The sequence below is a fragment of the Podarcis erhardii genome (genome assembly GCF_964252035.2).
Source record: "Podarcis erhardii genome assembly, chromosome: Z".
NCBI classification, from domain to species: domain Eukaryota; kingdom Metazoa; phylum Chordata; class Lepidosauria; order Squamata; family Lacertidae; genus Podarcis; species Podarcis erhardii.
The window spans coordinates 9,674,074-9,700,439 of record NC_138504.1 but is presented as its reverse complement, the minus strand read 5'-3'; the positions used below and the strand labels follow the sequence as shown (position 1 = coordinate 9,700,439).

The window sequence follows — 26,366 nt, the reverse complement described above, 5'->3', positions numbered from 1 at the left end:
TTATTAGTTGTTTTGCAATGCTTTTCCAAAATTACTCCATTATTACTCCATTAAAATTATTACTGTCTGGAAGGGAACTCTTGCCTTACACAGTGCAACACAACCTCCCACAAAAGCAAAAATTTGACCTTTTGCTGTTAGGCAAAGATCAGAAGAAGACCTGGATGGTTGCCAGATTCTGTGTACAAATCTGTAGGCGCAGACCATCGCCCAACTCAAAATAGTCCGGCATGAAAATCCCCAAACTCGGTTCCATGGGTGACTCTGAGTCAACCCCCTGGGATAGTTTATTGTTGTACATTGTTTTAATTGTCTGTTTTAACCATATTTGCACATCAGTTTCTAATGCGGTGAGTGTCATCTATTTCAGAGGCTTCTACTCTGCAGCCTCTTATAGTTGTTTTAACTGCGAGTCTTTTAGTTCTTACGCTCTTACAGTTGTTTTAACTGCATGTTTTTATTTGTTTTTAGTTCTTATCTGTTTTAATTATCAGTTTTTATCCATCCATTATCTGTGTTTAATCTTGTATTTTATTCAGATGTTTTATCCTATGCTTGTTTCTTTGTTCTTATTTGCTCCAACATTTATCAGTTAAAAAAAAAAACCCTAACTGCTATTTTATTTATATGTTGTTGTTTTTTTATCCTGGTCTGTGACCGTAATAAAGTTAATTCATTCAGTGCAACACAAGTTGGGGGCAATAAACTAGAAAATCAGTGATACAGAATGTTAAAAGATTTCAGCAGGAAACTATGAAGCATAAACTGATTGCAAATGAAGCGGTAGGTCCACTGGGAAACCTCTAAAGGTGCAAACAGTATTGATACAATCATCATGAGCACAAACCATCATGAATGCTCAATAATAATAAAAACATTTGGAAGACCTAAAACGATCTGGTGGAAAACAGAAGGAAAGTGAGGAAAGATTTTGTCCACTGTGGATGTCCACTGTGATGCCATGCCCTGGCTTTATTCCGCAATGCAAAAAATGATGACCCCCACATGCACTAAAAAAAATAAATCCCGATTAACATACTGTCAGCACCAGAAACTTTAGAAGTTCAACAGTTTTAAGGCAACTCTATGAGCATATAGGCAGGGGAGAGAGGGACAGTGATAATACAATGGCTTACCATTAGTAAAATATTTAAATTCCACTACAAATTTCACATATTCATATGTAATGGGTTCATTTGGATCTAAATTTCCTCGGGCTAAATGACAACAAAATTCTATCTGTTTTTCAGCTGAAAGAGAAAGAGAGAGAAAATGTTTTTTTAAATTTCAATAGTAACCTCATCCCTTCAGAAAACTCTGGATATCCAACCCCAAAATAAAATATTTTAGAAGAAATGTAATGACATGGGCACAAAATGACAGCACTCTATGGCAAGAAAAAGCCACTTCTTTGCAACAAGTTTTAATTGTGTAAACTGCTCTTGAACCAATTTTAGGAAAGAGCATTGCAGAAACGTTGTAAGTAAAAAAAAAAATTACAATAAATAGCCTATTAACAACAGCAGCAATTAATGTAGCTTGGCACTGTACAAACCAGAACCCAGATGCCCTCCAGTCACTACAACCAGTTTGTTCTATTCAGATGTCTTGCACTATGAAAAAAACTTCAGCCGTGCTTTTGCCTTCAGGTTTAGAGCCCATCCTGAACTCTGACTTCTGACAATTGGATGCAATGCTTAATAACGGCCAGCAAAAACAAACCATGGTTAAGTGACACATCTCCACAAGTTTAAAATCCGATCATTTTGCCTGTGTAGCTTCTTCCTTTGATTGCCATAGGACTAAAAGTTATGCTGAGAACAAAGCTTACTGGTTTGCACTCGCCAGCACCTTTGTCCAAAGCACATTCCCATTAATAACAGCACGCTGCAGGAATTAAATAAGACTTCTAGATTAACCCTGCACCTGAATCATTCAATCATGCAACCTTCTTCAAGGCTGAAATAGGGCAGAGGGCACAAGACATAAGAAGCCCTGTGTGCCTCTTAAGTCCCAGTGAAGGCTTATTTTGCCAGCTTAATCAGTACTTACATGACAATTAAGCTGTCTGTAGAATCACTGGACAGAGATTCGGTTCTTTCAGCAAGGATAGGAAAACCTAATAGAGGTTTTTACATTGCCCTGGCAGAATTAAAGCCATTGCATAGTGTTCTGTCCTACTTACGGTGCTAGGGTAACACAAGAAGTGATGGCCACAAACATGGAAGGCAAATTCATGGCAGATGAACACTACTGAACTTGCAGATATGATCTGTCCATTTTATTTTATTTCAGTTTCCCGTTTTCCCCACTTTAAATTCAGTTCTTTACATTTCCACATCAATTTGTGATTTTTTTTTTTTAAAAAAAGAGAGAAATAGTCATCATGAAAATTCAACAGGATTTTAGTATACATTCATCCTAACATACATATGTTTGTGGGAAATTTTGCTCAATGTATGCATTTTTGCAAAGCAAATTTCCCTAAAAGAATGGATTTTGTATGTTGTTTTCGCTCATATGTGTATTTGTATGCAAATTTTACACCATTATCTCTGTAGTTTTGTATTCTTTTCTTGCACTGCAAGGACTGCACTGCAAAATTCAGAGACCTGTGAATTTCAGAGGCTGGCTGTTAAAGTGGTATCACAGTGCTTAACATTTATGCTGTGGACGCGCCTTTGCTGTGCAGGTCTTCTCTTTCCTATCAAAGAGACAATAAACAAAATGCTACTTACCATTCAGGAAATCTGTCGCCACAGCGTTCGTCATGAGCATGTGTGGAGAAAGCAGCTTGTACACATCACTCTGTTCACGTTCAGGCAGAAAGTTTAATATATTTTGGTCCACCAAATCTGACTGATACAAAAGAACACTTTGTCATGTTCGGTGGCAGAGTGTTTAAATGATCACAACACATGAAAGGGCTGGTTCACACTTAAAAACAGCACTGAATAGTCACTCAACACTTGAAGACCCTCAGCCAAATATGGGAACTGCTTCTGTTGTAAGCAATTCGGATTTATGTTGACATCAAGTGACATAAATGATTTGCTGGTGTTGTTAGATCTCTGGTGTGTGTTCACATACGCAAGCCATCCAGTGATGCTGCATGAAGATGATGGGCACACGCGCACACACACATGAGCTGGTTCAGAGGCAGACATGTACACACAAGTCTTTTGAAAAAAGATTTAGAAGACAGAGGATGATTATTAATTACTACAATAACAGTTTTGAGATGCTATGACCTCTGTGCCAATAAATCTTGTTTACGTATGTAGTGAGTATGTAGGGAAAGGGTTTTAACCCTAATAATGTGCCAACAACCATATTGCATTCATTTTTCCCTATCATCCTCACAACAATTTACTCGGGGTACTACTATTGCCGAATTGCATATGGAAAATTGAGGCCAAATGCTCATGAACAGCACCTGAGGTGGTAAACCATTGTCTAGGTGATATTATTTGATGCCATCTTGCACGCCTCCTTCCAGCAACTCCTGAAGCCAAGCTGGTGCCAAATATACTGCTCTGATTTCCTTTGGACCACATCAACGGGTCCAAGGAGGCCAAGAGGCGGAGTCTTGTCATCAAGGCAGACTAGGACCTCCATGAGCACTGCCCAGGCTTGTGCCCCGGGGAGGTCACTTCAGTGCTGCTAACACAGCAAAAACAGCATCAGAGGCAGCGGTTATGAGTTAATTGGTCTCTGCAGCCACAGCGGGTGCTGTGATTCTCCAGCAGTGTGACTTCACCCCCAGAGGTACACTCCATTTTTCTAGAGACAGACCGATGCCAACAAAGTGCATGACGGAGTGTCTCTCCTATTGGGGCAGGGTGAAACATTTAGAAAACAAGATGTCAGGGAGAAGGCTATGCAATACATCCTGATTTCTATCTTTCGTTCTTAGGGGAATTGTTTGTATGGAGCAGCATTCAGTCGCTTGAGACACAGTCAGTACCGTCATCCTTCCATGCAAGGCTTATGACCTGTTAATTATAACCTTGGGAAAGAGTAACCTGCCCAAGAATATCTAGGAAAAGGCTGGAGAAAAAGGAAGCAGAACTATTCAACTGGCTCTTGAGAGACCAGGTACCTTTGGCTCTCACTCAACTATCCACCATAGCTGCACCATTCCATCAGGCTGCAAAGCAGAAGGGGAGAAATAAAGCAGAGGAAATGCTATCCACTCTGCTGAGAGACCAAGTTTCTTTGGCTGTTCCTCAGTTGTCACCTAGCAGCAGCTATTGCATCAGGCTGCCAGACCAGTTTCCATCCCTGTATAATAGCTGCAACTTTAAGTAGTGCCTCTGCATCCCATTTTTCCCTTTGGTGTTGTGAATTTTAGACTGTTAAGCCAGAGAAGAGGGTCTGCCTTGTTTTTACTGATCTATAATCCTTTCTTGGAGCCTTTTTTGACTAAAGAGTGAAGTGATAATGCTTTAAATGGGGGGGGGGACACCCTTGAAAAAATTGCGTCTCTCAGGCAAGAACCCAGATCTATTTCAAGCCAATGTGCTGTCAACTGAACCACGGTAGAAAACGCTTCAGCACAGGGCAGAACAGAACACAAGAAGTGTGGAAGTTGATAGGCCAGAGATGAAAAGGCCAAGTTAGAATGTGCCGACTGCATTTTGACTCTGCATTTACCCTGGGTCTCTGCCAACAGCGAGGGAAGGCTGTTCTAAAGCAAAGAGAACAAGGAGGCAAAAAAGAACCCAACTGAATATCACCAGCAAAAAAAAAAAAGGTGGGCCTCTGGCTGCACAACGTTAATGATGATGATGATGGTGGTGTTAATGTGATGGCCTTAAAAAGCACCCATAGAAAACAGACAGTTTTGCTCAAAGCCACAAAAGATAGCCAAGCCATCTGCACTCCTTATGGAAAAGAGAATAGTCTACAGCACAGTTAATTAGAGAAATGTCTCCCATACACTCAGGGAAAGAGAGAAACAAACAAAACGCCTACTTAAGAGAGGTGGCGTCAAGCACATGAGCACTCTCTCTAAGGAGTATCTTGCATTACGATCTGGTGGGCATTTTAGACACTAACGTCTGGTATCTGGACTTCGGTACCCTTTGGCAGGTTCAAACAATTAATAGAGACTGTAGCTAGATTTCTCTTTCTGGCAGCAAAAACACAAAAGGATGCCTCTCCTGGTTAAACCTACCCTGTCTAGCTGCTGTTCTCTCATATATTACAATTCTTAATCTGGTTATTTTTCTTCAACTCCCTCTTAACTTCCATATTTTAAAGTATCATGTTGTATTTCTTATTATAGGCATAGTTTACATGTTCCAGGTATTTTATATCATTTATGTATTACAACCCACTTTATGAGCTTGTGGGTACCAGACACCCCTAAATTCCTGGATCCAGTGGGAGTCAGGTTTTAGTCAAGGCAAATGTTAAAATATAAGCCAGGCCAGTTTCCTGAGGGGTTAATCGCCTGGGAAATGAACCATTAAGAAAATAAAGGAAAGGCAATGGCTTATCAAGAAAGCCATGGAGAGGGGCTCTGTGCCTAATGGCAAGTGGGTGGGAGCCCTCCTAGTTAGAAGACAAAGTCAGAGTTGGTTGGGATGTGACCTGGAGGGAAAAGGTTGCAGTTTGGAAAAGGCGGCAAGCTGGAGAGAGGGTCAGAGCCATGGCTGATTTCTGCTGGCTATGGGAGAAATGAGACCATCTTGGGGCATCAATGCTATGAACTCTTCTACCGTATGGTCAGGTTGTATATATGTGTAATAAACCATATGTCCTGAAAGATACCAATTTTGCCTAATGTACCCATATGAGGGAATGTACCTGAAAATGCACACAAACTGTCATGTGGACTTTTAAGAAAAACAATGTACACTCCTCATGAGGAATTCAGGCAAAGTGTACTTAAGAATGGGAAAATGAGAGACCAAGAGAGACCAAAATTAATCAGTTTGTCTATTCCCTAGACCAGTGTTTCCCAACCTTGGGCCTCCAGCAGTTTTTGAACTACAATTCCCTGACCACTGGTCTTGCTAGCTAGGGATGATGGGAGTTGTAGGCCAAAAAGGTTGGGAAACACTGCCCTAGACCACACTATGGCAATTCTATGTGCAGAATCTCAGAACATCACTGTACGTATTGGGATGAGGATGACAGTTTTTCTACAAACTTAAAGACAGCATGTGGTAAGTACCCATTATTATCCCCTGCAATTTCTGACCAAACAAGTTTTTGTCTGCAAGTTTTTGTCATGCTTCTAGAAAGCCATGGGTTAGAAGAGACAGCAACATCCAAATATATCTACCATAAATTTTGCTCTATAACACGCAGATTTTTTCTCCTAAAAAGTAAGGGGAAATGTCTGTGCGTGTTATTGAGCGAATGTGTGGTCCCTGGAGCTGACTCGCCGGAGCGCAGGGGCAAAAATAGGCAAAAATCAGGCAAAAATAAGATCGGGCGGTCGGGCGGAGGGAAGGCGGAAGCTGCTGCTTTCCTGCATTCTGCCTCAGGGTCTTACTGCCCACCCGCTTCTGTTGCTGCGTTTGCTCAAACTCAACAAAGAGCAGGGAATCCCCTGCCCTCCTGGCAAGCAGAGGGTTAAGGAAAGGATCGAGTCCTTCCTTCTAATTCTTTCCTAGTCACACTGCGTGCAGGCTCCAGCCCACCACCTCCTCCTCTCCGTGCTCTAGGGACTCGCAGGCAGCCGAAACACATGCAGGTGGGAGAGGGGGGGGGCTGGCTTGGGGGGGGACTTTTGCCTTCCTTTCCTCCCTCCCACCCCGTTAAACTCCTCCCCTGCATTCTTAGCCAGCTGCTTCTCCGCACACCCCTCTTGTGCTTCTTGTCCCTTCTGTGTTTTTCCTTCCCTCCCCATTTAAAACGTGGTGACAAAGCACGGATCCACATGGATCCTCAGGATTTTTGCATTGGGTCACCCCAAATTCACCATCAGATCACATTACATGTCCATGGCTACAGTCTGTACCAAAAAAATCACGCACCCACTGTTGCCTGGGGCTGCAATGGTGCAAAAACGTGGTTACAAAGCATGGATCCACAGGATCTTTGCACTGGGTCACCCCAAATTCACCATCAGATCACATAGCATGTCCATGGCTACAGCCTGCACCAAAAAAATCACGCACCCACTGTTGCCTGGGGCTGCAATGGTGCAAAAACGTGGTTACAAAGCATGGATCCACAGGAATTCTCAGGATCTTTGCATTGGGTCACCCCAAATTCACCATCAGATCACATAGCATGTCCATGGCTACAGCCTGCACCAAAAAAATCACGCACCCACTGTTGCCTGGGGCTGCAATGGTGCAAAAACGTGGTTACAAAGCATGGATCCACAGGGATTCTCAGGATCTTTGCATTGGGTCACCCCAAATTCACCATCAGATCACATAGCATGTCCATGGCTACAGCCTGCACCAAAAAAATCACGCACCCACTGTTGCCTGGGGCTGCAATGGTGCAAAAACGTGGTTACAAAGCATGGATCCACAGGAATTCTCAGGATTTTTGCATTGGGTCACCCCAAATTCACCATCAGATCACATGTCTGTGGCCACAGCATGAAGCCCCAAAATGATACATCCACTGTTTCATTCAGAATGTTTTTTCCCTTCTTTTCCTCCTCTAAAAACGATGTGCGTGTTATGGTCAGGTGCGTGTTATAGAGCGAAAAATACGGTACTTAGGGACAACAACAGTTGTATTAAACTTAATCCAAGTCTCTGAAAAATTACTTTGCATGCATGGTTGTCGCATTTCATCCATACTGACATTCCTAAGGAAAATAGTAAGATTTTCAGACATTATGTTGTGAGAACTTACCGGTAAATGCCCAAGAAGAGAAGAGACACTATCAGATACATAAATAATAATCCCATCAGTGGTAAGTGCAATGAGAAAACCATCCAATGCCTATATGGAAAAAGAAATAATTTAGATAAAAACCCTGCTTCCATCCTGTGTGAGAGAGAAATAATATTATTGGGTGACATTTAACGTTAGTTTTATTCAAAGTAGACTAATTGGAATCAATGAACATAAGCAATTTAAATCCATTTATTTAAATGGGTCTACTCTGAATATGATTTATTTGGTTATGGATTTTTAATATAATAATATAATAAGCAAAATATATAAATTAGAAACAAATGTAATTGTTATTTTTATTCTGCAATTCTTTCCCCAAGTTGTCTGTTGCTGCCACGAACATTTACAAACATTTTCTATTTATATATATGTTGCTTTATTCATCAATTCCCCCCCCCCCAAAAAAAGCTATTTTTGATTTATTGTGAGATTGTTGGGATTTCAGTCACTTCTACAGTCAGTGTTCTTCTGGTTTCTGCCTTATTTCCATTAAAAATAATAGTTATACCATACTTCAGAAAGGATGTCTTATTTGCCCTTTATCTAACTGTAATTTTTGTGTCACCTTTTCTGCTAGTTCAATAAACTGTAATTTAGAATACCATTTATATATGCTTATAGATAAATGTCATTAAAGGTAAAGGGACCCCTGACCATTAGGTCCAGTCGTGACCGACTCTGGGGTTGCAGTGCTCATCTCGCTTTATTGGCCGAGGGAGCCGGTGTACAGCTTCCAAGGCATGTGGCCAGCATGACTAAGCCGCTTCTGGCAAACCAGAACAGCGCACGGAAATGCCGTTTACCTTCCCACCAGAGTGGTACCTATTGATCTACTTGCACTTTGACGTGTTTTCGAATTGCTACGTTGGCAGGAGCAGGGACCGAGCAAAGGGAGCTCACCCCGTCGCAGGGATTCGAACCGCTGATCTTCTGATCGGCAAGCCCTAGGCTTTGTGGTTTAACCCACAGTGCCACCCACGTCCCTTAGATAAATGTCATTAGCAGTCAGAAATATATAACTAATATAATCTTTAATCTGGGTTTATCGTGCTGTTATTAGTATATATAATAAAGCTAAAGATGCAATTAAAACACTTTGATCTGTGATCGTCACCCCCCATTACATGAAAGGCATTGTTCCAGAAAGGTAAAACTGTGGGGCAACTCCACCATATGTGACAATATGTACCTTTGCTAGCAATTAAATGGTTCTGTTCCTTTAACATGAGGTATTTTAAATGTCATGCAAAACCATCTGTGCACTGATTTCGAAAAGTTTTGTGAGCACATTTATTTAAAAGTAAGTCTTCAATGGAAGACTAGCAAGTACGTATAATACTGCAGCTATGCAGCTTGATCCTATGTACATTTACTCAGAGGTAAGTCCTTGAGATAATAGCTGCAATCTTATTTTTTTTAAAAAAAAAAATATTTTTATTGGATTTTCAAAATTTTTTTAAACAAACACAAACATATATCATAAACACAAAACACAAAACAGAATATCTGTAGTTTCATACCCTTACAATCATTACCCTCTTTCAGTGACTTCCCCCCACCCCCCCCAGCCACCTTCCCATTTCATTAAATATCTCAGCAAGTTATTTGTTCAAATCTCTTAAATATTATTCATATCTTTTCTTATAATTTATCCTTTATCCATTTTTACTTTAAATCCCATTATACATATTAAGTTGTTTCTCTAAGGTCGGCCTAATTTCCTCCCATAAATTCCTTGCTCTTTATATTAAATCAAAAAACAATAATATTTCTATTCTAAACCCCAGACTTTTACCACTCTACACTCCCCTCCCCCTCTGTCCCGGTGTTTGCCCCTTCCCACATTAATATCCAAAAGAAAAAGAAAAAAACAGATTTAACCCGGATTTCTCACATCAGAGGCCCTTAGGCCCCCGTTAATCACTCTCCAGCAGTTTTGTTTATAGTCCTTTTTATTGATCTTCTCTTCTCGAAGGAATTCTGTCACCAGTTCCTCATATTTTTCAAACAAAAACAGTCTTTGTCCAGGATCAACAAATCTCCCATGTTGCAGCTTAAAGAAGAAGTCTCCATCATACTTATTCGTTCTTTCGTAGCTTAATGTTTCAGTTGTTCCAGGGACTTCCATCTTTCTCTCTCTTTGCAGATTTGTGATCCATTGGTTGTCTTTTTCACTTCTTTTCCTCCCAAAAGTTACAGATATTTGATTGCTCTCTTCCTCCTGAACTCCTTCTTCTTTTTCTTCTTTTTCCCCCAGTTCTGAAGTTGTCTCTTTTTCTGCAGCTGCAGATTCTTTTTCCATCCGGTTAGCTCCACCAACAGAGTTGTTTAGTTTAAGATTGAAGGTCATCAGTTGTTCTCTCATGGCTAAGCTCTGCTCTTGCAGAGCTCCCACCAGGGAAAACATTTTTTTTATCTCTGCCAGTAGTTTTCCTTCCGCAGCCATTGCAATGTCTTTAGTTCCCTCCAGGGGGATTTCCATCATAGTTCTTTTCCAACAGTTCGTTACTTTGTTATTCAGAATTAGTTTGTTTCCAGTCAATTTAATGTAACACTTTTAGTCCCAACAATATAGTTATAACACAGTTTTAACTCAATTTCCAAGCTGACGTCCGTTTGACAGCTCTTTTGACAGCTGTCAAACACCTTGTTTTTTCTCTCGGGTTCCCAAGCAGGGCACTGCCCGGGTTCGGGGGGGGGGTCCGCCAAAAAGCAAAACCTCTGGGATTCCCCTCTCTTCACTCCAGCACAAGTAACTTTTTCAACCAATTTATGAAAGTGTTCTTTTTCCTTTCAACACCAGAGTCTTTCCGACTTAGTGCTCCTCTCCTTACTTTAAGTCTTTTGGTGGGGGGGGAGTGTGGACTTCCTTTTTAACACATCCCCCGCTCGTACTCAAATTCAATGATAAAACTTTTAGTGCCAAAATTTCCTTCTACTCACGAGTTGTTTTTTCAGTCCAAATTTCAGGAAGAAAGATAGCGCTCTCCGGTCATGGCTCGCGGCTTCGCTCCGCCAAGGCAGCGATCGACTCTCAGCTCCACGCCACTCTCCGGTCCCCTCCGTAGCCTTTAAAAAGGCTCTTCGCGGGTCGGGGAGGGCGCTTAAGGTGCCCACCGAGTCTCCATGTCCGCAGGCTTCAGCGCCTGCGGTTTCTGAGGGTCCCCGTGTCGCCGGCACGGCAAGACCCGTCCTTAGCGGAGCCGATTCCCTCCAGAGCTCGGAGGGAATCCGCCATTACCCGTTCGCGCTATCCCGGAAGTCCTCGCAATCTTATTTACACATTCTTGGGAGTAAAGGCTATTATGTGCATGTTAAGTACAGTTGTGAACGACTCTGGGGTTGCAGTGCTCATCTTGCTTTACAGGCCAAGGGAGCCAGTGCTTGTCCGCTCCGCAGACAGTTTTTCCGGGTCATGTGGCCACTGGCAGAGGAAGAGGGGGACGGGGAAGCACGCCGCTCCCGGCAGCGCAATCCCGGTGGAGTTCCATCGTGGCTGTCCCCCCACCCGTGTTGGGCACCACGCCCCCAGGACGCACACCACGGCCCTTTGGGCGGTGCGTTCCACCCCCGGGATGCTTGCCAGCCCCGCCCCCACCTGCTCTCTGCCCCCGGTGCTGAAGCATGAAGCTCCACCACTGAATGTGGCCAGCATGACTAAGCCACTTCTGGCGCAAAGGAACACCAACACCAGAGCAGCGCACAGAAACGTCATTTACCTTCCGGCCAGAGTGGTACCTATTAATCTACTTGTACTTTTGGCGTGCTTTCGAACTGCTAGGTTGGCAGGAGCTGGGACCGAGCAATGGGAGCTCACCACGTCGCGGGGATTCGAACTGCCGACCTTCTGATCGGCAAGCCCAAGAGTGTTTTAGACCACAGCGCCACCCACGTCCCTCATTGTGTGCATAGGGATGTGTAAACAACTGCACAGTTAGAGTACATATTATTTCAAGCACACTTAAGAGTACAATCCTAAACAGATCTATTCAGACATAATTCCCAATGAAATCTATGGGGCTTAGTTGACTGCATATCTAATTAAAAAAAAAAATGGTTAAAAATTAAAATAAACAATTTCCTCAAATGACACCAAATTCTAAGCTTTTAAGTAATTTTTTTTTTAATCCCAGGTAACGTTAGGATAATTATAACATTGAGTGAACTTCTGCAATACAAAGTAATAAATTATTGTTAAGTTTCCCTAACTCAGCGTCCCACAATAATTACCCAACATAATGCACACCTATACACTGCATGACATCATGTGTCCCCCACACCTTAGGGAAATGAGTATAATTAGATTTTTTGAGAAACATACACTGTGTACCTAACATTACAGTCTATGCTAACATTCCCCAATAGCTGCCCTCCAGACGTTTTGGACTGTAACTCCCTTTATAGTCCCATCTGGCATGGTCAATGGGCAAGGGTGATGGGAGTTGTAGTTCAGCAACATCTAGAGAGCACCAGGTTGAGGAAGACTGGTTATGCAATGCCATTTTTGAAGAATCATTAGGGAGGGCCGTACAAACTCCAAACTCAGAAGGCTTTGGCATATTTAGAAGCAAGTCCCATTGAGCTCAGGGGTTACTCTCAGGTAAGTCTTGCCATTAAGAAGGATTCTTCAGTGCCACTTGTCATTTTAGAATCAAAGCCATGAAGGCGAATAAAGAGTTCAGGTGGGATAATAACTACCTTTCAGCAGTTTATTCCTGAACTACTTCAGAGGCTATTTGGTGAGAACTTTAGTGAACTCAATAACCTTTGCTCCTTTTTACCTTCATCCATGTATCTGTTTTCCCCAGAACATCACTGTATTTTAAAAATTAAAAAACACCAGGTTTTCACAAGCCACATGGAAAAGTCCCAGCCATATTATTTGAAACAGCAACACAGAGACCTGGGAGTCCACAGCAGCAAAAGTTTTCTGTTACCTTTATTCTGACTTAATTCGTTCCATTTCATTATTTCTCTCCCTAGTCAATGTTTCTTATTTATGTCAGTGCGGTAAAAGGCTTGGAGTTTTGATGAGTGCTGCACACATGGCAACATGTTCTTGAGATCAAGTGTTGTTGTTGTCAGGTCAGCAGGGAGCCAAGACGAGCAGCTTGGGCGGGGGGGGGGGATCCAGTACCCTTCCTTCCCACTCCCCAATTTATTCTGCTCCCTCACATTCATGGGGAAATCATTAAAATAATGTTAAAAATAAAGAACCCTCAGGACAGAGAAGGTTCATTAAATAGTCCTCTATCTGCAAATGAAGCTTGCGAAGAGCCTGTCTCGTCTCAGGCAGGAGCCTGTTTTGATTGAACTGCAATGGACTGACTCGCTCATCAAGAGGCATTTGCAGATGGAGATAAACATACCTTCTTTTCCAAAGAAGGTGAGTCATCACATCTCTATGAGAAGGAAATAATCAAGACACTGCAATTCTAGGGCAGTGCACACCCTTAAACATTGGCAGGGGAAACAAAAGCAGAGAACTATCTGAAAACAACGGGAAACCTTGCTTTAGCAAACAATTAAAAGCAAGACGGGTTGGTAAGTTAGTAGGCAGAAAGATGGACTCTTTTATATATAAAAATGTGCAGAATGCTTATTTCCCACTAAGCCTGATTGAGAATGGAAACCCAAATAGGATGATTCACAGAACACGTAAAAAAATCATTTGGCGAATGTCCAAATATATCTGTAGTTAGGGTGCTTCAAGTGTAAGGTTTATGAACTTCCCAATTCCCACAGTAAACATGGGAAATAGTTGGGAATATATGATTAAACAAACCGCAGAAGGGCTGTTAGGCATTTTATTCACTGCCAAAACAACTGGATGTCAGGCTTTGGAAACCAGAAAGATGCTTCAAATCTTAATTCTTCATATCGCCAGCCAAGTTGTTTGTGAAAAGTGAAATTCACAGACAGACTGTCACACGTATAAAGCTGTTGGCAGATGGCATTCTGTATTACGCTGGGTGTGGTTTTTCTAGCACCTTTCAGAAGGACAGCAGGTTAATGACCTGGTGACAAAGAGAACTGAACATCAGCGCCCCCACCCCCATATTCTGTACAATTTGAATTCTATCCTACCTCTAACATCAACTGAGTGAACTCCTCGTTGCTAAGAAATGAAGGTTTCCAGTCTTGCCTAATCTCACAGGCCTCAGTCTGTGCTGTGATTTCTAAAAGAAAAAACAAGGAGGGCAGGCAAGTTATGATTTTGAGCAGCACAGGAGTATCAAACACTGTGAAATACGAAGCCCATTTAAAGGGAGCAATATCAAAAAATTAGACATATTATATATCACCCCTTCAGCCCTGTACTAGAAGATAATCTAACTATAGACAAAACAGTGATGAAAAACCTGACAATCATCTCTAATGACTAGAAATAATTATTGATCTGACTAGGAAACAGGAGAATGCAGATAATGCCACGGCCCAAGTCCAGTTTTAGTTGGCATGGGACCAAATGCATAAGACTGCTGAGGCAAACATGCATTTGAACACACATCCCATAAATATATTCAATTCTCAATCATGTTCATGTCTTACTGGTGTCCATGATTCCCAATCCAGAAACCTCTTTAGTTGCATGCAGTGCTTTTTTTTCTGGGGAGTACACAGGGGTACGCATACCCCTAAACATTTTGTGAATCTAAGTTTGGCCTCATTGAGGGGCAGTATTTCAAGATGAGTAGGAAAATGAGAGTACCCCTAAACATTTTTTTAGAAGAAAAGCACTGGTTGCATGACATTTTTGACAATGAAATAATCTCCCTCTCTTCAATGCCCTTATAGTTTTGGAACAGTTTCTAAGGAGTTGCATGCAGAAGTCCTGGACATTTCCAGTTAAGAAAGACCACGTAACAGATGTTCTGTAAGACCTTTGACTGAGGCTCTGTAAGCTCTGTCTGAGGCTTCCCCAATCTGAAGCCTGCCAAATGCTTTGGACTACAGCTCCTGTCAGCCGCAGACAGCATAGCCAATTGTCAGGAATGATGGGAGTGGAAGTCCAAAAATATGGAGGGCAACATGTTTTGGAGTACTACAGTTCCATCTTTGCCAAACAGAATAGGCACAAAGGGCTAGGAATCATCATAAGGCAGCTCCATGTGTTCATACAAGGGTTTTACAAAGTTTGTAAGGGGAAAAAATGCAAAGGTTGAGTGTTAATTTGCATAAGTACTCATGCAGCTCTTTTTAAAGTATTTATTTTAAAAGCTCAAGGCTCTCCCCTTTTTTACGCCTTACCATGTTAAGAGCCACATCCTTGTCATTTCAAAAGCTTATTATAAAATATATTTGCCTTGGGAATACATGCCCTCTTCCCTCTTTCCCCAAACTAGAGATTATATATCCTGTTTGTTTGTGCTCTTTAAAAAGAGGCTAGCTGGGTGGGGTGGGTTATTGCAAGGCATTGCACACCTTTTAAAGCTCGTGATATGCATTTTAAGATGTCTGTAGTGCAATATACTTCAGTAACAGTAAAAATAGCAATGGCACTACTAAGAAGGGAGGCAGAGAAAAGGAGTCTGCAGGCAGTTAAGGTACCTTTCTGTTTCTGCAAGAAGTCGATGGTCCTCTGCAGTATTGTGGATTTGTCCATCTTGAGTGGATGCCCATGGCCTTGCAGCATGGTACATAGTTCCTTAATAAGGACGTTGAATTGGTCTCTTCTTTTCTTTTCTGACTTGTTGCGTGATGCCCTAGTCAATCAAAACACAAAAGTGCATTGAAAATAATGAAGGGATAATGAAAGAACTGTGAAATCGAGGTTTAGGTCGTGATCATTTCAACATTTTAAAGACAGCCATAAAAACCTGTTTTCTTACCATAGCCTTTCACAGCTAGATTCCAGACTATGGTTATTTTTAGGTGGGATTCAATTAGATACTGGCATATTCAGGTGCTTCAATTAAAGTTGATTCAGCATTCTTCTGCACAAACCCACTCCCACCCCCCACAAAAGTGAGTTTCTTGCAATAAGGAAACAGATGGGAAAATGAAGTAACAATTGCTTGATGTAACATTATATGACCTCCCTTAAAATAAGTAAGAATAAGTAGTCGGTGTCATCTAACCTCTCTGCAAACTTTGCGAAAACAAATCAGGGTAAGTGCTCAAGAAACAGGTCATCTGGAAGCAACTTGTGATTGGGTTACATATATACGATACTGTTCTCTGGCTCTGGAATATTAGATCTATGCTGGTAAGTATTATTGTATGGTTTATGTTGGCTTTTAACACTGTTTTGATGTTTGAAATGGTTTTAATATTATACTTCACTGTGTATGTGTTGGTGTATGGTTTGTAAACCACTTTGGGAGGCAACTCCCTGAATTTGGGAGGAAGTCTACAGGTGCAATCTCCAGGAAACCTAATATGAAATAATGAAATATGCTTTTTTAAACTGATAAGAACAGATACTACACTTGACCTTAGGCACTGCACAGCTGGATACTAAATGTTAGGGGGAAGCCTACTACAGTCATTTGGCTTTGCCCCTATTGGAAACACAATGTTGGCCAATTGTGCTTGCATGAACCCAACAGGATTGTGAAGATCTTACATCCTTAGGAAAGAGTTATTTCCAGTTATTTCCAGCCCAGTGTCCTGACTCCAGCAGAACCAAATTCTAGGGGAAAGTGTGGGTGGAATAATTATGACATGGATCCACATTTCAGTTATTCACCCACAGTTTCTAAAACATCAAAAAGATGCATGTAGCAACTTTTGGGGCTAATGAACTTTGATAGTTTTATCCTTTAATAAACTTTGATAATTTTGATAATTTCACCCTTGTTAGTCATGATGAAAACGGATGCCATCTTGCACGGTACACAAATCTGTACCACTACAGAATAAGAAACAAGAGTGAGAAACGACCCTCCATTTTGGGACTTTGGGTTTTGAGTCATTGTTATCAGAAGTGGTATAGTTAACTGTTGTTGCATTTTCAGATAAGGACAGGTGAGCTTGGAGAATGACATGCGCCTATATCCATACCTCTTTGCCCTGTCTTTCTCATCTTCGTCCATCAGCTCGTTTACACAACACAGAGTTCTGGAACACAAGGAGAATACGAGAGGCATGAGAAACATTGCCCAATGCTATGAAGGTGGCAATTGCCCAATGCTATGAAGGTGGCAGCTTCATCAACCAATAATTGTTGATGCTGCTGTATTTGTTGGCTGATTCATTTAGATAAATAACCTGTCTGACCCAAGCTCAGGATAGATAAAAACAAAACAAAACACCCAACTACACCATTTTCAATATTTTATCTACATATAAACATCTGCATATAACTTACATTTTAAAATACCAAAGCAGTAAACAATATGACACCATAAATCATAAAATAACAAACATATAATAAAACATCAGAGTAACTACCTAAGAATGGTTGGGTCACCTTTCAATGAAGCCCTTGAAAACAAAGAAGTTTTACTTCAGTGTTGAAAACTTTGGACAGCTGATGAGGATTACAGAGATCATAAGATGGCCCTCAGGTGTATAAAAAGGTAAATGTCAAGGACCCCTGACAGTTAAGGTAGGCAAGCCCTAGGCTCAGTGGTTTAGACCACAGCCCCACCCACGGCCCATCCTCAGGTGTATAAAAGGTAAAGGGACCCCTGACCATTAGGTCCAGTTGTGGCCGACTCTGGGGTTGCGGCGCTCATCTCGCTTTATTGGCCGAGGGAGCCGGCATACAGCTTCCGGGTCATGTGGCCAGCATGACTAAGCCACTTCTGGCGAACCAGAGCAGCGCATGGAAACACCATTTACCTTCTGGCTGGAGCAGTACCTATTTATTTACTTGCACTTTGACGTGCTTTCGAACTGCTAGGTTGGCAGGAGCAGGAACCAAGCAACGGGAGCTCACCCCATCGCAGGGATTTGAACTGCCGACCTTCTGATCGGCAAGTCCTAGGCTCTGTGGTTTAACCCACAGCACCACCCACACGTCAGGTGTATAGGGAACCATAAAAATGCCTCTCCTAAAGGAAAACACAACAACCTGGTTCACACATCATGATAGGCCTGAGCTTGCAAGTGCATTGCCCTCTCTGCGATTTTTATGTTAGCACTGCATAGCTGATACCAGTTAGCCATACAGCAAGCCTTGGCTACAGATCATGGTTAACCATGATCCGGGGTTCACAGCTTTGCTTATTGCTGCACCACATTGATTTAAAGTGCAGGGGAGAGCTAAGCAGATGAGATCTCTTACTCAGCAGCCGGTGCATTTACACTAGTCCATGATTTGATTTAGTATGGCGTGTGAGTGCAACCCATGTCAGAGAGAAGTTTGCTTTTCTATATCAGAAAGCTAAATCCGTGTGCAAATCTCGAACATGGTTTACGTGTTCAAAACCACAGAAAAAAATGGGGGTGAAATCACATATTGAGCGCAATGGAACTCACTGAAAACAGCTATGGAACAAATTGTTTCTCGGCTGACGACTTGCATTAAATCCATCGGTTCAGACTGATTATGAGAAATCACATCCCAGTTTTGACAGATGGGCTGTGGCAGGCAAACCAAGCCACAATCTGTCTCCACACCCTTTTGATTTCACCAGCGTTTACACTGCTGGGAATGATCCTCCCTTTTGAAAAAATCCCAACCAGAACCAATCACAGCCATGCCATCAGAAACATCCTCCATCAGTGACTGTAATGAACCAATCACAACCCCAGGAACTCACAAGCCACTTTCAGCGGTGTGTCCAGAGGACCACGCCTAGTGCCCCAGGAAATTTTTTAGGTGGGTGCAACAAAATATTTTTTGCTGCATGGCAACCGCCACCTCAAATGATTTAACAGCTACATAAGTTTTAAAACTTCATGAGAACAATATGGAAGAAAAGCAGGGCTCTTTTTTTTCAGCCAGAACTTGCCAGAACTCAGTTCCGGCACCTCTCAGGTGGGCATTGTTGCCATTTTAAGAGAACATGGTGAGTTCCAGCATTCCTTTTTTAAAAAAGAAAAATAGCAGTGACCTTAGAAATACTGCTTCAGAATATAAGGGAAAACAGGAAAATTAAAGGTATTGAGACCTAGAGTCTATAAATTAAGGGCATTTGCTGACGATGTGCTGTTGACTCTAGAACAACCCTTGGAGAGTGTTCCCAAAGCATGAGAAGAAATTAAAAGGTTTGGAGAAGTGGCAGGTTTCAAAATAAATTCAGATAAAACCAAGATGTTGGTTAAAAACATGGATAAGCAGTAAAAAAAAAAATTAGAAAGGATGTCTGGTTTAAAAATAGGCAAATATTTGAGAATTTGGCTGACAGTGAGAAATCTCAACCTATTTGAAAATAATTATTTTTTTAAAAAAAATTGCATGCAAACGCTGAATTATATTAGGTTAGCATAGACAGGGCTGACATTAGTACCTCGCATTCTTAAGCAACTTCCAGGGTTCTAGCAAGAAGCTCAGGCAACTAGCCTCCATTTCAGTTCCCCTCAGGGAGGATAAAAATCAATGTTTTTTTTTTAAAAAAATAAATAAATTATGGATTTTTAAATTTTAAATTGGATTTTTTTATTTAAATAAAAAAATTATTTAAACTGGCTTTTTAAAAATAGAATGCTTTTGGAGGAAAAAAAAATATTTCTAAAGATAGTTTTCTATTTAAGTTACATTATAGACCAAAGGCTATAAGGTTACATTATAGTCCATAAAGAAGGCTGGTCGCCAAAGAATTGATGCTTTTGAATTATGGTGCTGGAGGAGACTCTTGAGAGTCCCATGGACTGCAAGAAGATCAAACCTATCCATTCTTAAGGAAGTCAACCCTGAGTGCTCACTGGAAGGACAGATCCTGAAGCTGAGGCTCCAAGACTTTGGCCAGCTCATGAGAAGAGAAGACTCCCTGGAAAAGACGCTGATGTTGGGAAAGAGGGGAGGTTTAAGTAAGTTTGACGCTTTGACCACACTGACACTTTTTTATAAAACACTGGATCTCTGGGTATGCCCTATGTGAGCTCCAGCACAGCCTCCCTCAACCTTGTGCACCTCAGATGATGCCCAATTATGGAAGTTGTAGTCTAAAACATCTGGAGGGCACAGAATTTGAGAACGTCTCGGAGCAGGCCCCAGTGAAAGGATAGGGAAACCATGGCTCTCCAAGTGTGGGGCACCAATTCCAAACTTGAGGGCTACAGGTTGATAGAGGCTTTTTATGGCAAAGCAATGCTCCTTGAGCCCATCAGCACCAGGGAGTTAGGACTGCATCCTTAATTTTTAAGGCTTCAGTGCTAACAACAATGATAATCAGCATATATATATATATATATATTAGAGCTCATTTCAAGTGTTCAAATTACTTTGCACTGTCTGAGTGCCAGAGCCGAACAGCTAAATAAACGAGAAAGCTGGAGTTAACATTTACTTGGCTAGAAGCACAAGTTGGGGGGGAATAGCTTTGCATGTAAAAACGTTTGCCAAAACACACACAGCCTTTTCTGCCATGATGCAGCAGAATGTTGAGCTGTAAAAAGAATCGGCCTAGATGGTACAAATAAGGTCAAAATATTCTTAACTGGATTAAACAGTTTAGGGCTACACTGAGTGCAAAGTGTTCGCCGTCTTGTTTTAAGCTGGATCTTTAAATAGAATCGATTCAAGATACGTCAGAAAAGTTTCATAAGATGTGGTCAAACTTGTATCTGTGTGATTCTATCCACCTGCCCATCTACCTGTGCTGTGCCCATTTAAAGTCCAGGTGAAAGGATTAGATCAAAGATAAGCTACCCTTGCCATTGGGGGGGGGGATAATCTCAATGAATGACATGTCTGCCCTCCCATTGACTTTACTCTTGGGTGACTGTGCCTAAAATTGCACGTTAAGTTATACCTCTGAGCAGTGCTTTTTTCTGGGGGGGATGCAGGGGGACACATACACCTATACATTTTGTGAATCTAAGTTTGGCCTCATTGAGGGGCAGTATTTCAATATGTGTAGGAAAATAGGAGTACAGTGGTACCTCGGGTTACAGATACTTCAGGTTACGTGTTTTCAGGTCGCACACCGCAACGAACCCGGAAGTACCGGAACGGGTTACTTCCGGGTTTCGATGCTTGTGCATGCATAGAAGCGCTAAATCGTGCTTTGTGCATGCACAGACATGGGGCTGCGGGTTGCGAACATGCCTCCTGCCCGGATCACGTTCGCAACCCGAGTTCCCACTGTACCCCTAAACATTTTTAGAGAAAAAGCACCACGAGCTATACTGTATGCTAATTATTATTTTTAAAAGCAATCAGTGAAATTCAAATGATTAGTTTTCTTTTCGTATTACCTATCTTGGTCATAATTTCTTTATGGCTTGACTGTAATTAGAACCTCTAACTGAATAACAGATATGAAACAAACATTTAAAATGTAAAATAATAGGCAATTAAAAACATATACAGTGGTACCTTGGTTTACAAACGTAATCCGTTCTGGAAGTCCATTCTTAAACTGAAACCGTTCCTAAACCAAGGCTCACTTTCCCTAATGAGGCCTCCCACCGCCAGTGCCCTTTCACTGTTCGGATTCCGTTCATAGACCGAGGCGAGGTAAAGTTCTCAAACTGGGATACTATATCCAGTTTTGCAGAGCTTGTAAACTGGACTGTTCTTAAACTGGACTGTTCTTAAACCGAGGTACCACTGTATATTTTAAATTTGAACTACCATTAAAAGCAGCAGATTTGAGCAGGTTTTTGACAATGGGCTGACATATAGGTCAATACTGTACTTGGTTTTACTTGAAAGGGCTGAGGCCAATAGGCAGGAGGGGAATGGTTGAGAAAGAAGAGGGGGCAAAGGCACCCACAGATTCCCAGTGTCCCAGGGCTCCCTGAAACATGGGGATGGCCCTGCACCCTAACCCTCCAATATTTCTCCAATGAAAATAGGGATGTTCTGTACAACAACAAACAACAACACTTTTGTTATTAATACCCCTCCCCATCTGACCAGGTTGCCCCAGCCATTCTAGGTGGCTTACAACAAATATAAAAACACAATAAAACATTAAACATTAAAAAATACTTTCTGATACAGGGCTGCCTTCTGGTCTTCTATAGGTTGTATCGTTACTCATCTCCTTGGTTTGGGGGTCATATAACTGCATACCCTCCAGCATTTCTCAGGTGGAAACAGGGACATCCGAAGGAAAAGCAGGACATTCCAGGATCAAATTAGAAAACAGTCGTTTCTGTAAATCTGGGACTGCCCCTGGAAAACAGGGATAACCTCTCAGGTGGGCACCATTGCCATTACAGCGGTACCTCTGGTTGCGAATGGGATCCGTTCCAGAGGCCCATTCGCAACCTGAAGAGAACGCAACCTGCACCTGCGCATGCACGGGTCACGATTCACCACTTCTGCGCATGGCGTCTTTTTGCACATCTGCGCATGCGCGAGCGGCGAAACCCGGAAGTAACCCTTTCCGGTACTTCCGGGTTGCCGTGGGATGCAAACTGAAAAGGGGCAACCTGAAGCAAACGTAACATGGGGTATGACTGTATAAGAAAACAAGGGACCTCTTTTTCTAGAAAAATAGTGCTGCTTTTATTGCTCTGCATAATCAACAGAAGTCAAACAATCAACAACCCAGTCAAAATTAAGCCCTTGAAAAGGAAGTGTCTTCATAGTTGTGGCTACGATTCTCTGGAGTGCCCTTCCTACAGAGAGGCTATTCAATGCTCCTTCCTGCTTGCATTTTCAGAAAGTGGGAAAAGGCGCTTTAATTTAGGAAAGCTTTTGGTCCTCCCAGCCTTATTTTTCCATTCTTGTTGATACTGGCTTTTGTTGGGATTGCTTCCATCTTGCTGTGCTGATTTATTCAGGATGCTTCATAAATTAACTAATTAATTAAAACTATATTGTAAACCCCATTGTTGCAACTTCTGGATATAAAGCAGTATACAAATTCTGCCAATTAATAAATAAGAGCACGTTGACTGGCTACTGTAATTCTCCCAAAAGAAAAAATTGCAATATGGAGCAAAATATTGCAGTGTAAGATCTGTAATATGCATTTCCTGCATTTTGTCCTAAAGTCACAGGCTTACTAATGACTGCTTAGAGTTTGGCAGAATAACATTCTATGGCTTTTCAAGTGTGTTTGGGATGTTATTGTTTTGGTTTGGTTTATTATGTATTTTGTATTTTAATTTTGTATTTTTCTGTTGTGAACCGCCCTGGGATTTTCAGACGAAGGGTGGTATACGAATTAATAATAAAAAAGAATACTAATTACCAAATTATTCAGAGAAGCATTTCTATGTAGATATTAGCATTTTTACCTAGTTCCAGGGGAATTAACATGTTCCGTGCACATAGGTCATAGGGCGATAGTCTCTCTGTTTGTAAACTGCAGATTGCAGGTGTAACAAAAGTTTACTATGTGCAAAATGAGAAGCTACTTTGGCAACCATTAGCACGCTTGCAATTAGTAATGAAAGACCCACCCACATCCAGTTTGGAATGGGGCTGTTTAAATGGAAAACAATTTGGATGGCATCGTCTGGATAACTTAAATGCCTCTGATTTCAAAACTGGACTTCTGCTGAATCAGCCACGACTTGCACCACTGATGATGTCATGATGGGCACAAAAGAGACTAATGCCCTCCCTTTGCTGTCCCCTAACTTTTTCAAACTTGCCAAAGGGAGCAACTGCAACAGACATTTTAACAGAAGCAAAGTGCAGTAATATAATTTCCCTCTTACCAAGAGAAGTTGGTAGGGTTCTGAATATTTCTGTGAACTGCCTCCCTTTAAAGTTGCTGTATAAACTAACTTAGGAGTGTCGAACTATGCCAACAGCCAAGCTCAGTGGCATAGCTTCCTTCCTCTTGGCAAGGCTCTGCCAACGAGGGCGGGATGTTCTAATTTCATAGCAAAAGCTGATCTTTGTGCCCTCTGGATGAACCTGAGAAAACCTCATGCTTCCCCTAAAACAATGTTTCATGGCTAAATGCAACATTCGACAAAAATCTGACTCAGTCCTATATATCATTAGCCCATGACCTTTTGCCTCCTGACTGCAAAGTAGAAGTAGCATCAACCAGATTAGAGGGTTACTGTGATGGCAAATATATGATAAAAAGATTGTGGTGCACTTTGTAAATTGTCAGCAGCATGTATGCGCTAAATAGTAGTAGCAATGTTTGCTTCTCAATCTAATTCACACCATCCATCAAAGCAATGTCCACAGAGGAAGAAGGTACTCATCCTAGCCCTATAAAAACATACACAAGCAGAGAGGGGAGGGCATGAATACTCAGGAAAGTGCTCATACCTTAGTAACAGCTAGGAGGAGACCTCTGAATGAAGGTTATTTCCTGAGCAAAGTACTATATTTTTCCCAGATAGCTCTTTCCAATCCACAGAATTTTAGGCAAAGCTTAACTCTCATTCTGATGGGTCCTTAACAAAAACCCATTTTCATGACTTTCTTTCAAAGCAATTTGAGGTTTCCTGGTCTTTGGGTGGCTTCCAATGATGGAACCATAAAGCTGAGTACAAGCTTATGCAACAGAGCACATACGGGATTGCCACAATTCCTTTACAATAAGCATACCGTTATAACTACATTTGGGGAGGGAGGACAGCTCTCTGAACCGCTATGGCTGCACACATCTATAGTATCAATCAGGGTCTGCCATTCAAGCTCAACTATAGGCAGAAAGAAACAGCTTGCGTCTGACATCTGAATGCACAATGACTTTAAAAGAAAAGTGTGATTTTAACCTTTCCAGTAAAGTGTTACTGATTCAATTATGCCTCATTTTTATAGATGACATTTCAACAGCAGGCAGGGCTTCCATATTCCTTATGGCTGGTTTAAGCACTGAGAATGCGGTAATTAAGGAGTCTATACATGCAGCATTAAAATTTGCCTCCTGCTGTTGGCAGACTGTTGCAAACTCAGAATGACATTTAGCTAGCCAAAGTAAAGCATGCACACTCACAGACACTTTTGGAGGGTGGCCAGAGTTGCCATGTCTCCATGTCAAAGACGAATGAAGATGTACAGTTTTGCCTCTTCTCTTCTGGGACGGAGAGGTAGATAGGAATTCTCCTGCCCCAGTAACACATTTCTTTAACTTATTGCGTGCACAAGCCTGTTTCATTAACCTAGATACAAGCAGCAGCAGAGTAAAGAATCTTCAAGAGAGTCTGCTGCACTTCAGTCCTCTCTTCCTTGCTCTAGAAAACTCGGAAGACTTTGCAGAAACATAACCATGTAAGAACTACTACATTACTGGATTGGAACATACTACATTTCCTGACTGTACGTAGTATAAGGACTTAAAATATATATCTCAGGCAACCAGAGCAATAGGTAAGGGTATGCGTTGGATCAGTATTTGCTAGGTAAACTCAAAAGAACACAATACAGGACAGTATTCCACAACAATATGCAAACTGAACACAGCCATCTTTCAAAACTCACACAGCTGCAAAATCTGCAGTACAGTTCTCCAGCCAAATGCACAAAAATGCACAAACCTGGGTAAAGTGTTTGTAGTAAAACATATGCTGGTAAAAACAACATACAAAAATGCATTGTACTTAGGGAAAATTTTATCTCCCAAAAAAGTGTGCATTGGGTGAAATTGCGTAGAAAAATAATTCTGTTCTGCGCTGACAGCTGTACATGTGTACCGAATACAAGTAACTTAATTTAAGGGCTTACTTTTACTGATTGCTTTTATTTGACATTTCTTGGCCTGCAGGTTCCTTTAATTGTTCTGTTGTTTTCTTTCACTGGTGCTGGTTGTTCAGCACTACTCTGAAGATCCGTTTGGGTTATTTCCCACCCCTACTCAGCGGGTTGGAGTGGTGTCGATGATGCCGAGGTTGAAGGTTTCACTCCTATATGGGTCATTTGATCCTCAGAGTCGCAATGCTATAGTTCTGAGGTTCTGTGGGCATGGCAGAGGCTGTGCCAATGAGCTTTAAGTGCAGAATTTAAATCACATAATAAATATTTGGTGTAAACAAATATATGAATAAAAGCCACCATTTGGGTGATCTTGTGGCTTTAGCTTGCCCACTCTGGTTCTCCCTTCCGTCAGCCTAGAATCAATTAATCAAACTAACTAAATAAATAGTTTATATAAATTTATGCACAATTATATATATATACTTATATTTTCTTGGGGGTCAGTACTACAGCTTGCCTTTCAGTAGAAGTGCTGCTTTAAAATTTTTATTACCCCGCAGGCTATAATTGCAATTATAATTGATTGATCCTGCTGTCTGTGTAGAAAGGAGTTGTTTATTTTCAACTAGTCCTTCTTATAATTGCAACCTTTCAAGTACCGCAACTTGTTTGGTTTTCTGGAAATTGACATAGCATTATTTATTGGGATCTATTTTCCTTCTTGTACTGCCCGCTGCAAGCGCACACTTTGGGTCAAATTAACGAGTAAATTTATAGCAATCAGCTCCTGGTTTAATTGCATTGGCCTGAC

At 41.5% G+C, this 26,366-nt stretch overlaps 1 protein-coding gene across 11 annotated transcripts in view; it reads right to left on the bottom strand.

The window, feature by feature from the left end:
- PASD1 (PAS domain containing repressor 1) overlaps positions 1 to 26,366 on the bottom strand; it is a 94,726-nt gene that overhangs the window by 32,987 nt on the left and 35,373 nt on the right. For all 11 annotated transcript variants that reach the window (XM_081847965.1, XM_081847966.1, XM_081847961.1 and 8 more), the window contains exons 2-7: positions 16,885 to 16,941; positions 15,430 to 15,584; positions 13,966 to 14,057; positions 7,834 to 7,923; positions 2,739 to 2,859; positions 1,137 to 1,250 (exon numbers count right to left, since the gene is read on the bottom strand). In XM_081847965.1, coding sequence (XP_081704091.1) covers positions 1,137 to 1,250; positions 2,739 to 2,859; positions 7,834 to 7,923; positions 13,966 to 14,057; positions 15,430 to 15,584; positions 16,885 to 16,916 — 604 coding nt within the window. In that variant the 5' untranslated portion in view covers positions 16,917 to 16,941. The remainder of the gene's footprint in view (positions 1 to 1,136; positions 1,251 to 2,738; positions 2,860 to 7,833; positions 7,924 to 13,965; positions 14,058 to 15,429; positions 15,585 to 16,884; positions 16,942 to 26,366) is intronic.